This window comes from Anguilla rostrata, chromosome 2 (assembly GCF_018555375.3).
Source record: "Anguilla rostrata isolate EN2019 chromosome 2, ASM1855537v3, whole genome shotgun sequence".
NCBI lineage: Eukaryota > Metazoa > Chordata > Actinopteri > Anguilliformes > Anguillidae > Anguilla > Anguilla rostrata.
The window spans coordinates 11,568,794-11,583,037 of NC_057934.1; the positions used below are offsets into that span (position 1 = coordinate 11,568,794).

At 41.3% G+C, this 14,244-nt stretch overlaps 1 protein-coding gene across 6 annotated transcripts in view; it reads right to left on the reverse strand.

Moving 5' to 3' along the window:
* The window catches only part of pcdh15b (protocadherin-related 15b), a 202,743-nt gene that overhangs the window by 97,536 nt on the left and 90,963 nt on the right, over window positions 1–14,244 (reverse strand). For all 6 annotated transcript variants that reach the window (XM_064319957.1, XM_064319961.1, XM_064319963.1 and 3 more), the window contains 4 exons: window positions 7,582–7,742; window positions 6,603–6,758; window positions 1,631–1,750; window positions 1,195–1,305 (listed from right to left, as the gene is read on the reverse strand). In XM_064319957.1, the coding sequence (XP_064176027.1) occupies window positions 1,195–1,305; window positions 1,631–1,750; window positions 6,603–6,758; window positions 7,582–7,742 (548 nt within the window). The remainder of the gene's footprint in view (window positions 1–1,194; window positions 1,306–1,630; window positions 1,751–6,602; window positions 6,759–7,581; window positions 7,743–14,244) is intronic.

Sequence of the window (14,244 nt, forward strand, 5' to 3'; positions counted from 1 at the left end):
CACACACACACACACACACACACACACACACACACACACACACACACACACAAAATCCCCCATTATTATAAAACAATATCTATTCCAAGTGATATCCAAGTGAACATGGAAGTGCTTATAAAAAAAAACTTGATAATTAATAATGATCAATATGTTGATGTACATTCATTGTCAATATAAAACTACATAATGATTACCTTTTATCTACATTTATGCATTTACTATACTATATCACTTGCAGAAATCAGGCTGAAACACTGAGTAATAATCTAAGGCTTCTGTCAATATTCCTTCAAAATGGTTTAGTCTTAACTTTAACAATTAGAAAGCCATTGCTTATTTTCCTTGCAATATTGGTAACATTGCCATGAATTAGTAATTGCAACTGAGGCTAAATGACTTTGTGGCAAGATTAAATCAATCTCTCAGTTGGTTCTTTGACTCTACACAAATACTAACATTAAGCAATATTGCTATTCATAATGCAGAAGACTTGATAAAATATTTAAAAGTGTTCAGGTAGCTGTTGCTTACTTTTAATCATAACACAAATCTAACAGCCAGTTCATTAATAACTCTAATACACCAGAGTGGCAGATCCCTTTCTCGTACAAATTATTAGCACTGACACAAAATAAAAAGATGCTTCCTCTGAAGATAACAATCAAAGGATTTCTGGAATACATATTAAATATTTGTAATTTTTCAAATAATTAATAACTTTATTCTATTTGTTTTGTGTTCTAGAAGCCTTTAATTCAAAATGACCATAATGGAGCATAACATTTTATAGCATTTTCATTCTCCAGTAGAACATTCTTCTTCTTCTTCTTATAGTTATTATAATTATAATTATTAGTAGTAGTACTAGAAAGTTAGTATATGTTGTAAGAATGTCTACATTAAGCAGTTCAAGTTGATTAATTTGGTTAAGAGCATGCTAAATTGCTCTGAATTTTATGTAATTAAATAAATTAATTAAGGATCCACCCCCGATGCCGTACACATGCCTAGACAAAAGCTCTCACAGAGAGAACTGAAAAGCAGCAAAATTGCACTCATCCCATCACAAGAAAACAAAAACCTAAAACAAACCCTCAAACGCTAACAAGTCATTATGCCACAGTTGGAGAAGCCTTCATAACAGCTAATGTTTATAAGCACATGTGGAGGACGAGATAACGGTGGACTTACATTAGCCTGAATGATGACCAGGTAACGGGTGGTTTCCTCGTAGTTGAGCCTCTCCCTGAGCACGACCGACCCGGCGAGGGTGAGAGGGATGCTGAAGGTTCTGTTTGAAGTCTATAGAAGAGGCCGCCCACCCCCCCCAGGTTAAACGACTCCAGCATAAACACACACTACCTCAACAGTGAAGATAAACAGCCAGGTGCAGCAAGTATTCCAGTCCTCTTGTAGACACAGACAAATATGTTCAAGCTTTTGATCCTGCCCACTGACATTTTGGATACCCCAGACACTTAAAACACATTCCCATTCTTACGATCCTGCTGAATGGTTATCTAGTATTCTACGGCCCTTTGATAAACACACTGCAGCTCTTGTAATGCTATCCTCTTGGGATCAAAAATAACTCAGGGAAAATTCTGATTGGTCCGGGTGTACATACCGGGTCATTCGGGTTGAACTGAATGATGTACTCGATTTGTCCATTCGGCCCGTCGTCGATGTCCGTGGCGCCATTATTTCCAGAGAAGCCGGTGAAGATGGTCGTGCCAACGGGGGTCAGCTTTGAGAGGGAAGGGGTAAAGAAACTCTTTCTTAAAGTGAACCTTAAAATGCTTGGACAAGACTACCTTTAATCTTTAGAAAAAACCCTCAGCAGCCACAGTAAACAGCTTGAGTGAAACCTGGAGCTCAGACAAGGAAGAAGCAATATATATATATATATATATATATATATATATATATTATCATATATTTTTTTTTTCAGCTAGCGTAGAGCAGGAGATTGGCCGTACAGAGTTTGACTTATGCCCTCCATACCCCGACCGCCACGCTACGCGCAGTTCTTCATCGCATTCTTTGATACAGACTGTTGGACACCACCAAAGCACTTATTCCACCTGTCACACCCGTGCCCCAGATGCAGAAATAGCAGGTAATAGCTCAGACCGGAGAGAGAGAGAGAGAGAGCTTGGCAACACTGGGGAACTCAATTGTATTTCACTTCCTGAGATGGTTCCCTGGATGCTATTCTGAAAGGCTCTCCAGGAACACAGAAACACAAGAAATTTCAAGATCGAGAGGAATCAGTTTGCCAAATGATACATTTAGCATAATAGCTAATCATATAATGGCATAGCGTCAATGAATATGTCTTGCAGTTTCTGTGGATTAAAAATTAAAAATTTAATTTTATGCTTCACTCATATTTTAGATCAGATATGATTAAAAGTGAACTTAGGACAGTTCTGTGAAAAACTGACAAAACATGTATCTTATATTTACATGTAGCCTGCGTTGTCCCATAGTGGTAGAACCGGTGGCTGGCTGTCACGACTAGAGGCCGACTCTAGAACATTTGTGCTTATGATATAATCAACCATCTATGTCACACAACAGTATGCAATCTGTCTGCATTCTGCCATCAATTATTTCTAACCACATACAGGTAATTTATTTTGTTCTTTTCTACAAGTCCCCCCTGAACTTGTGACATAATCAATGCAAACCTTGGTTATTTCACAGGTACACATAATAAGTTGACGTATTTTCAGAAGATAAGTGTAAATGAAAATATCAACAAGTTACTTGGAGAAATGGAGCTAATTATGATAATTAGCAGACATTTGAAGGGCTTCACAAAGCTGTACATCAAAAATAAAAACCATTGTGCCAGACTGTAAAATTAGAAAATTACTCATTGTTGCCAATGGCAACAAAACATACTTAACTTGTATTTATTTTTTTCGCAGTCAAAGGAAATAATAGTTTAATAACACAATGTTATCATGCTTTTTCAAATACATTAGCCCTTTTATGTAAATTAGAAATAAATATCTTGGAGGATGACTGGAAGTAAAGCACAACTTTGATCAAAAGCAGAGAGGGATAAAAAGCCTCTTTATTTAACATTTCCTGCTAGAGAGGTTCCTTTTGGAGGTCAATTAATTATTCGTGATTTTACACTCTTATTTAAATGCAGCTAGAGTAGTGGGCTGTTATGCTATTTCTAACTGATTTTAAGACATCTTATTTCAATTTTTTTTTAAAGTAATTATGAGTGTAATATGCATTTAAGCAAAAGTATTATTTTTTTGGTACATGTACTATATGTTCTCCAACATGTATAATAATGGGTTGTATTACAGGCCTAATTTAAAGCAGAAGCACCAAAACATACTATCACAAATGATGTGCACAAGCTAGTGGAATGCTAAATCCAGTTATTTCCCATTTTTCTCACATAACCTTTTCTCTGCTTGCATTGTTGAGCTCTAGGAATCTGATGGTATCATTTCCCTGTGATCCTACACCTTGGTCCTGAATCACAGCCAGAATACACAAACACACACACACGCACATACGAATGCACACACGCACACACACCATTCAATGTTTCAGCAAATGTTAAACAGACTCCTCCATCATTTGTTTCATAAGAGGAGTGATTACCAACCACAAACGTGTTTTTCAGTGTCCAACTGTTGAGAAAAGCACCAGCATCATGATTAAATATTGTCTCTCTCTTTAATCAGCCATCCAGTGACTGCTGTCTGAGGCCTCTTCAAAACACCTATCCTAAATTACTGAAATGAACGACCAGAACAGGGGAATCTATCACAAAGAGAGAGGAGAGAGGAGCGATGAGAGAGGAGGGAGGGGGAGAGAGGGAGGGAGAGGAATAAATATAGGTATACTGCAGTTCACAGGATTACATTCTACTCCATGTTTCTTTATGCTTTTCACTTTCCACTGCTCGGTGGATGCTGGTTTGCATTTTCTCAGCGTGGCCGATCAGCTACTACGCAATCACCCTGTGAGAGCTCCAGCACCAGTAAAGTGAATTCATTACGTGAACGGACACGAGACTAAATCAGGCTAAAGGAGACCAGCGTGAGTTGCGCGCATTGACAAACTGCACACCGGCGTCCATTACCCACTCCACGCATGTTCCCGGGTAACTCCCTGACGGCTAAATGTCAAGGAATCTATAGGGTTGTTCAGAAGCGCTGCCGGGTTCTACTTTACAGCTTTCCATCATGCAATGCTATCACCGCTTCCCAGCTGAATTAGCAATCAGAATGTCAAGGAATCACATGAGATGAATATAAAGGCAACAGGCTAAGACAATGCCTTTGGAAAAACCTTAACAATATGGAACAGTACCACGCAGCACAGACCGCATTAGGGTTTCATGTCAGATAAACCGTCACTATGTCAAACCTATATGTGAACAAATTATATCACGTGAACAAAGACGGAAATAAGTTATTATAATAAGCTACAGTACAACTTTTAAAATGAGATAAATGTTCATTCATTTGTCCCTCTGATCTTATTTACTGTGCAGTCCTCTCACAATTCACAATAGAAGTGGAAATTTGTTAAGAGGAGAACAAAGCTGAAATTAACCAGACCACATGACCCACCTGCTGAGAAAGATGAGCACAATGGACCATTTTCTCCACAGAAATGCATTAGACCAAAGCATGTTCAAACCAGAAAGAATCCATATATTTATGAAGCCCTTCTACAGTGAACTAGGCCTCATGGGGCAAAGCAATCATGATACTGTATGACAACCGTACGTCTTTGCAAGGAGAAAGAGCATTTTCTTACATAGTTCATGCAAAGAGATAGAAGCTGAGAGAAAATGTTGCAGTGCTAGCCTTCTCACATGCCCCAGCATGACATCACAGGCCCTGCGTTAAACTGCTTCTCAACCGTCATTTCTGATCATCCCCAAAGCAATGCCACAGAGAACAGCAGCTGAGACTGTGAAGGTGCTCTATGAAGTTCTGTGCGCTCAAGACTAGATATGGGCCTTTATAATACAGCACATGCAGCTATGCGTGTGCAAAGCAGACCGTTTCTCTTAAACCGTCCAAATACTAATGCTGAGCCTGAAATGTTGGAGATACCTTTAGGGATGGCGACAGCCAAGTTCCATCTCGCTGCACTACCAGAGCCTTGCCCTAGGCCTTCCACAAAGGGGCTTTTGTTGTAACCAATAAACCTTGTTTGCTCTAGTACATTTATGCTCGATAATCTCTTAGCAAAGGCTGATTTTATCAGGAACTGTGGTTGGACTTGACAGGTTGCCCGAGCGACTGCGTTACACCGGAAATAACTCCTAAGCTATGTGTCAATTGAACATTTAACTTAAAAAATAAATTTAAAAAATCACAATTTCAGTTCTACTGGACACTGGCTCAGACTGTAGTCCAGACAGTACTTCAAGCTGTCTGACTCTCTGAAGGAGCTCTGACCTAACGAGCGAAATCTTGCAGACGACACCCTTGGGAACAGATTTCAATTAAGGAAAAGCCACAGAATCGCCATGTATCTATTCCACTCTCGGTATGGGAGCTGCTCACCAGCGCGCATTCTCCAATGCCTACGGACGATCTATTTTGAAAACTGCGCACACACAGACGGATAGGTCACCGAGGAGCACGGCGGATAATTGCATTGCGGTCACTCGCCGTGTAGACTTCACTTTTCTGCCTTCCAGCTACGCCCAAAAAAGTTTAATTACTTTAAGTTGTACCTAACCAGAGTCATACAAAAAATTTTTTTGGATGTCAGCCAATTTTCAATTAATGTAGCAATAATAATAGTAATAGGGGCGGTACAGTGGTGCAGTGGGTAACACCGTCGCCTGACAGCAAGAAGGTCTTGGGTTCGAGTCTCGGGTATACACACATACTCGTAGGTATGAGTGTGTGTGAGAGAATGGTGTGTGTGCTCTGCGATAGATTGGTGACCTGTCCAAGGTGTATACCTGCCTGACCAGGATTAAGTGGGTATAGATAATGGATGGATGGATGAATAATAAGAATTATAATAATAATAATAATAAAGAGAGAGGTTATTTTGGACCCTGAGGCTAGCAGTATCTGGCAACAGTTTCTTTCAAAAGAAACCCTTGTTATTTATAGAAACATCACAATGACCATGTCAATTGGACACTGCAAAGAATCATAATCATTAAGTTTCAAGACCTCAGCACAATGTCAGAAATATTTAAAGAGAGCTATCAACCATCTCTGCAGGAGTTCTACCAAATGACACAAGCCCATGGAGCCCACTTCAATTAAGGAAAAACGAAAGCACGAAATCAAACACTGGTGTGATTTGAGATCATGGCACCATGAAAATCTGCCATCTAAACAAGCATAATAATGTTAGTCAAATTCAAAACATTCTCACACATGCGTCCCTACAACAGCAGCAGCAACGTCTGCAGTGAAAAGTTATTTATTTACATTACACAGAGCAATATCAATCCAAAACTCTGGAGAAAACAATTTCCGCAGACTTAATTACATCAGAGGTATGGGGAAGCCTGATTAGAGCGCGGGCCTTGCTGTTCGCCATCGCGTCTCCTGGGTCGAGGGCCTGGAATCGCTCACCTCGTTTACCGCTACATAGTAGCGCGGCTGCTGGAAACGAGGGGTGTTGTCGTTGCGGTCCCTGACGACTATCCGCACCTCGTGCAGAATGACCGTCCCGACCAGCTCGTTGGTGCACTGCACCTGCACCACGATGGAGTGGGTGTAGGACGGAGGCTGTAAGGAAGCAGAGGGAATTGCGTCGGGAATATCAAAGGCACCGTCTCCCCGCTACAGAACCCTCTCAGGCGGGCAGAGCTTTTTTTCCCCGCATTGTTGACGGACATGATCTCCTCGGCCTCCGAAAGATGCAGGCGCTCGAGAGATACGCGGCTTTGTTGGCGGTCTCAATTTTGCTTCTCTTTTCTCGTTTCATGTCGATATCGCGGGCAACATCCTGATTAGTTGGCACATCTAAGGGAATCCTTGGCCAGCGAGACAGCAGGCAAGCACAACACAACATCAATCTACGTGTAGAAAGACAAAAATGACATTTCTTCAAGTAGCGCATGAAAAACAGTTGGCAGGAGTTTCTTTTTCGGACACCATGGATGAATAAAGTATGTTGCCATTACAGGCATGTGCCGGCCATTACTGGAATTTTTATATATACCTTTTGGGAAAGAACACAATTGTGAGAATCCCCTGGCGGTCTCTGATTATTGTTGCCTTTTTATATTACATTATTCATTTCTATGGCAACAATATAATGACATTTCCCTGTTTCAGGCAAAATACATGGATGATTGTGTGCCAAACAGATGCAGAAGCATTGATAAATCTTTGGATATCCAGCCAATTAGGTGTTGCAATCTAATTCTGGTAGGAAGGCTGTAATTCTGATTGAAATAGCAGGATGTGACATAACTTCTCATTGAGGTCTGTAGGCTTTACAGCCCAGTTAACAATGATAAATAATGCCCCGTATTAATGAATGAAAATACCTGCAGCGGGGAATAACATGAACAAACATTCGGCGTATTTAGCCGTGCATACTTACGTCTCTGTCGAGAACTCGACCAGTGCTGTTTAGGTATAATCTTTGTGCCACCGGGTCCAAGATAACCCAGCGGTCGTAGTTGTCTCGCAAGGACAAGGAAATGGTCCGGTCTGGGTCTTGAGATCTTCCATTTATTTGCATATTTTCGACCAGGACCGTCCCTGTGAGAAAATAAAACATGCATTTATTACTAAGAAGAATGCTTCATTATCCTAGGAATACAAAGCAGGAGGTAATTAGCCCTATTAGTGCCGTAATCAAGCCGTCCTCATTCATCCATTCTTTGCGCTGAAAATGTTCCAAAATGGCGCGCGTTCTGTTCACATCTAACACAGCAACAAGAATTCCTAAAATATCAATATCAAATTAAAATATCAACCAAACAATGACTTCGTAAAAAAAATGCAAATTGGCTTTAAATGAATTTTCCTTCTCAGGGTAATGAAAAAAAGCTCTAACAAGTTAGTTTAGGGGACAACACCTTAGCTATTGCCGGGTGAGAAAACGGAATGGCAAATGGAAAAGTGAACTGCCAGCACCTGGATGGTTTTCTTTCTATCCACAGACACAAAAGTGTTCTTTTGGAATTATACCTTTCCTTTCTACCAGTGCCTGTCCCTCCAAACCCGCGCCCCACTGCCGGACCTGTTCACATCGGCTCCAGGCCCGATCCACCGCCTTCAAGCCCCATTAATTGGCAGGCCCCCTCGATGCCTTCCCGAGGCCCCGTAACGGCTGAGAAGTGTTCAGCCAGGCCGAGGCACTTCACAGAGGATTACACCACAGGCCTGGCGCCCGCACGCCAGGACACTTCTACGCAACCGGTAGCCATCAAATGAAACGTATCAAATGAGAGAGGGGCCGCCCGGAGCGCGGAGCGGTGGAGGGTTTGCTTACAACACACGCCCGCAGACAGCTCTTCTTTTCTGGATTCCGCGGGAGGGAGGGAAGGAGGGAGAGGGGAAGGTGAACATTCAGTCGTGTGAGACCGTATGCAATGGGGTCGGGGTGGGGGGGGAGGGGGTGATGATGCGGCCTTGCCCCAATGCCCGAGGACAGGTCGGCTTCGACGCCGGACCGGTGGAGGCGCTCACTGTAGCTCAGCGCGCAAAGCATACTGCGTACTTTCTCTGCGCGTTTTCTATTATGCATGAAGCAAGACAGATTTCTCTTGTGCTCCGCGGCGCGGCTCTGCACCATATTGCTCAGCAATTAATTTCTGTGGGGTGCATCAGACTGCTCCGATACTTCAGCACAAATAGTAAGGGAGAGAAGAACGCGAGCGGGCTCTATAATTACCTGCACTGCCAGTGCATATGAAAGCGTTAGACAGCGTTGAGAGTCTGAAGAGCCCAGAGGCTGGCCTGGTAATAAAATTACATCTTCTGCATATACATTTACGGGCTATTTACACTACAACCTCATTTCTGGGCAGGCAATGTGGCAGAGTGGTTAAGAGGACTCAGCTTGAAGAGGGAAATCCATTTTTTTTTTTTAACACCCTCAAGCAATGTACTAACCTGAATTGCTTACAACAAGTATGTATGTGATAACAAAAGCTATGAAAGCTGCCCTGGATAGGAAAAAAAAACAGCTAATGTCATTTCCAATCAATTCTGTTGAAAGTGGTGTGCCACCATCCACCCTTGCACGCATGCGTGCGTGTGTGTGTGTGTGAACTTCTGTCTTGCCTGTACTCAGCTGGTCATTGTAGGAACTTGTGCATTTTAATTTGAGATCCCTTAGAGTACAGCATTGTTAGTGACCTTGTCAACAATAGTAAATACTCCCATTGAAATTTCACTTTTTTCTTTTTTAACAAAGTCATAATAGGGCAACGAGACCTGCACATTATTACATTTCTGCCACACTGTAATACTGGTTCATATAAAAAATGCTGTCCTGCACTCTTTGCTTTAAAGATTAAAAAGCCTTTTTTTTCTCCAAAGCAGATTTACCTCTTGTTTAATGCGTGGGTCTGGGGGGACCTAGCACACAAATAATGCCAGCTAAGCCAACTGCCGAAAACCATACTGCTGATGTGTAGCAGATTTGCTAATGGTTAATGTGCCTTATATTTCTATGCATTGTGTGGTGCTGTGCTGCTGCCATGGTTACTTTACAGGTATATACAGCAGCGATGAATGAACATAAGCTGTAGAGTAGCCCCCACACACACACACACTAATATATATTATATATAATATATATATATATATATATATATATTAGTGTGTAATCTTCCATTTTTATATTCCCAAAGCATCACTCACAATGATACCAAACAGTGAAGAAAAAATATATACAATTCAGGCAAAAGAACTCTTCAAACGCCATGTTCTCAGAACTTTCCCAGAAATTAGCCTAGATACAAACTTCCAGCGTTAAATGAATTGTACTGCAATCAACCTGGTTATACAATATTACTGAACTTAACTTAAACAGACTTAATCAGTATGCAGTATTTTGGTGGTAATAAAGAGCTATGTCCCATTAACAGGTGCATTTAAAGGTGCAATTGAGTATTTGAAACCCAACCTAGTGTCCACAAGGGAGAACTGCAGTCCCAACCTGTAGCATGACACCACCTTGCTAGTTGCTTTTGATCAAAACTCAGCTCCGCGATTGGTTGCCAGGTTGTCTCACAGCCTGTGTCTTTGTTCATGATGAATGTACAGTGCTGAATATAGTGACAGGAAGCGGACTACTGTAGCATTCCAAAATGCCAAATGATAAGTCTTATGTCAGATTCTATATTTATATAGCAACTTTGCAATGTCTTATAGCAATGCATTAGCTACAGAAATGTGATTGTGATGCGATTTGTCTCTTGCAGGCCAGATGTGTTTGGTGTTGTTCGACGTGCATGTTAGCTATGACAGAACGGTACAGTAGCTTGACAGCTAACATTAGCATTCTTCATTGTTTATGCAGCTAGGAGAATACTTTTCAAGCTGGTTGGGCTTAGCTGGCTCTCTGGTGAAACATACCAATGAAGTAATTTCTTCATCTGACACTAACTGGCAACTGGCGGTGCATTTTATTTGTGAAAAAGAAAAAGATGGGCGTGCTGCTGGCTCAGAATCATTGATGGAGGCAGAAACCCCAGGATTGGATGTCCCAGACAGCCATGAACACAACATGGTTTACAGACCGTAAAATATATTTTAAATGACAAATTCACAGCCAGTATCATTTTTATGAAAAGCAATACTTTCACTCGGCATCTATCTGCAAGCTCTGTGGATGTCTTGTTTTTTTATCAAATCATTCCAAGCACCTTTACAACGGAACAGCATGTGACAGCATATAGATTTATTTGCTAATTAAGCAGCTGCAAACTTCACGTTTCTTCATAAAATTACAGTTTCACTCTAGTTTGTACTCTACTTGACAGGATATGATATAAATTAACCCATCACAATAAGTAAAATATAGGCCAACGCATTTTAAACTACAACAAATGAACCTGAAAAATTCAAGCATGAGAATGTTTTTATACGTCTTTTTGTAAGCTCGTATGGAAGCACTTGACAGCTTATGAAACACTGAGTTCTAACACTAAAAAATAAATAGTGTTGGCATTCACAGATTTCATGTAAAGCAGGGCTGTCAAGTTTGGGCAAATTGTTGCTGATTTAGCACTGGGCTGTGTGGCTGAAAATCTAGATGGAGTATTGAATGTATTTGTTGATTTATTATTATAATTGATGGACTAAAACTGCAAAATGGTCACAAGCAGAATGTCATCTCAGCTAACATTTTTTCACCTTTTCAAATTAAAAGCTATTTAAAACCGAAAACTACTGGGAGATAATGTTACACTGGTGTGGGAATTTGAAAGCAGCTTTGTAAACATAGACTTGCAGGACCTTCATATAAGCTCAGGAAGAGGTGGAGAAAGTCCAGTTTCAAAGCTCTTAGCAAATTATACCTGGAGCATACATTTGTTACATTGATTACTAACCGCTGTTTCAGTCATTTTTATTCTCACCTTCCCCTTTCTAGAGAAAATAACTGTTTCACTATCTCCTCCTCGGGCCTCCACAGAGGGGGGTGGGGGATTAGCTTTATTGCCCTTCTGGAATGCAATACCAGATACCATCTCCAAAACGAAGCGAGAAAGACAGGAAACAAACAATCCTTCCACAACCGAGGAGCCCCATAAACTCCTCTGTACAACACCAGAGCTGGCCAGCAGCTTTAAATGTGGAATGGACTTCCTGTTAGCCCTCAGCCAATAAGCACTGACGACTCTGTTCACTCCAACGCTCAGGCTGGAAGATTCAGAGTAATCCTGAGATAAACCGTTTGGTGAAAACAATAAACCTGCCGGCCAGCGAGAAAGCAGGAAGAAATAAACAACCCCTGATTTCCTTCCCACAGCTGAAGGACATCATCTAGACACTGTGCCAGCCATTCTACACCAGACAAAGCACGTTACCCCGGCAGTGCACCACGTGGACCATCAACACGTTACTAGAATTTTGGTTAGTAACGTGTAATTGACCCAGGTCTGGTGGATGTGGACACCTTCCTGTCTAGATTCAATTCCAGGTTTTGATGCGCGCTATAAATCAGAAATGAACAGCGTGAAAATGTAGCCCAGCTAATTTTCTCAAATGACAGGTTTTGTGATGAATGATCAAGCTGCAAGGAAGCTCAGCCACAGAACAGGAAACTTACATTGCATTGGTGTCTTAGGAGAGAACAATTGTCTTTCTTGCATGTCAAGTATGTTGGTTTTAGATTTTTGGCCTCATTTCAACCCGTTCAATTGACTTTCTGTGATACTTGCACAAAGTATCAATGGCAGTCAGTGTGAGGTGGGCCTCTGTGCCCCTGGCCTGAGGTGGTTTGCTAATTGGCCACCACCTGTGTGTCTAATCAGCAACTGATTGCTACTGCAGACATAGGAAAAGGGTCAGGGGTTGTACCCTCTAAAACCCACCAGGGGACTTGTGCAGTCATGCGGGCACTCAATGAGCTAAATCTGATGCTAACTGAATAAATTAATTGAGTTGAGATTACCTCTAGATTATTATTATTTTTCTTCCCCCAGTTCAGTTTTGATCTCTGTCTCAACCTTTGCCCCTCATGGTGCAATCTATACATGAAGGAACACGAAAATAATACCAGTAATACCAGAAAGGCCATTAATCTTCATTCCATGTCGGGCTGGGTCCTCAGGAGACATCAGTGTGTATCCCGGGCCGGCTCCCTGCTTGTGCTGACACAGGGTGAATGCGGATGAACAGAGCCGGGCTGATCTCCCTCCCAGGGAGCTGAGGCTCAGCGTGCACCTTGCAGGTGCTCCGCCAGCTTGGAGGCAAGCTGGTATCAAAGGCACCAGCTGCCACGGGAGCCAGCAGACCCTGTCCAACACAAGCCAAACGCGCACTTACATACGCTTTTAAGGGGGGGGGGGGGGGGGGCGGTTTTCCGTGTTCACTCTGCCGAAAAGGCACAGGTCAGAAGTATTTTAATTACCCGTCAATATGACACAGGGAACTATCTGGCTACAAACAGCCAACACACTTTTTTAATTGGCAGAGGGAACTACGATCAAACAAAAATATGGCAAACGTGTCAAGTGCAAAACTATGTTCAATATACAGTAATGTAATGTAGAAGAAAAAAAAACAGGTACAAAGAAAATGTTGTGCATCTCATATCTGTCATGGATATAAATGATGTCCAAAGTAAAGTTTATTTTCTTAATATCTAACATCATGTTTTAATTAAATATCTGCCAAGATCTAGATAATTAAACAATAAAATCAATGTCATCACATAAAGAGGTCTTCCAATCCCTGTTTAATATAAATTTAATTATTAACTTAACTAGCTACAGTCTTCTTGCAATCTGGTAAAATCCACTCAGGGAACAACTGGTTCACTCTTTGTGGAGACATTGAGGAGAATGCTGACTAAATTAATTAAAATTCTGAAATACTGATGAGGGATGTACAACAAACAACACTGGCTATGTTAGCCTCTAAGTCCATAAACGGCTCATAATAGCCAGACTACTACCCCCACACCTCCAGGTCCTCACCCTCACTTTTTATGATAAAATCTTTTTCTTAAATGACATGTATAGACAGCAACAATTATGTGGTCTTAACATTCATTGGAAAAATGCATTCATGCCAATATTGATTTTCTAAAAATAAAGAAAAGTGCTATATTTGCACACTACGATGTACGTGTGAGGAACTGGTTAAGCAGTTGGCTTTGAAAAATATGTTCCAGGTCTCAATCCAAGGTAGAGCACTGCCTGTGTGCCCTCCAGCTAAACATTTAATCTGAACCACTTTGGAAAATATCCAGTGGAACAAATCAATAACATATAAACTATGCGAGTCCTCCTGGATACACAGATTAAATACATTACAAACAATAAGATCTAGAAAATATATACATGAGTAAAATAAAACGGATAAGCAGTGTTTAATAAAGGGTCATTTTAAACGGGTCACAGTGGCGTTTCCAATGCTGGCACCTTGCTGTTCATCTTACAGCCCCATGATTTTGCACCGCAGTCTACTTCTCGAACCGGGGGAGAATCAAATCACAAAATTTCAGGCAGCAGCAAAAACCATGAGCTGGTTTAAAATGATTTAGAGCTCATGGATGTACGGATAAAAGTTGGCTTTCATG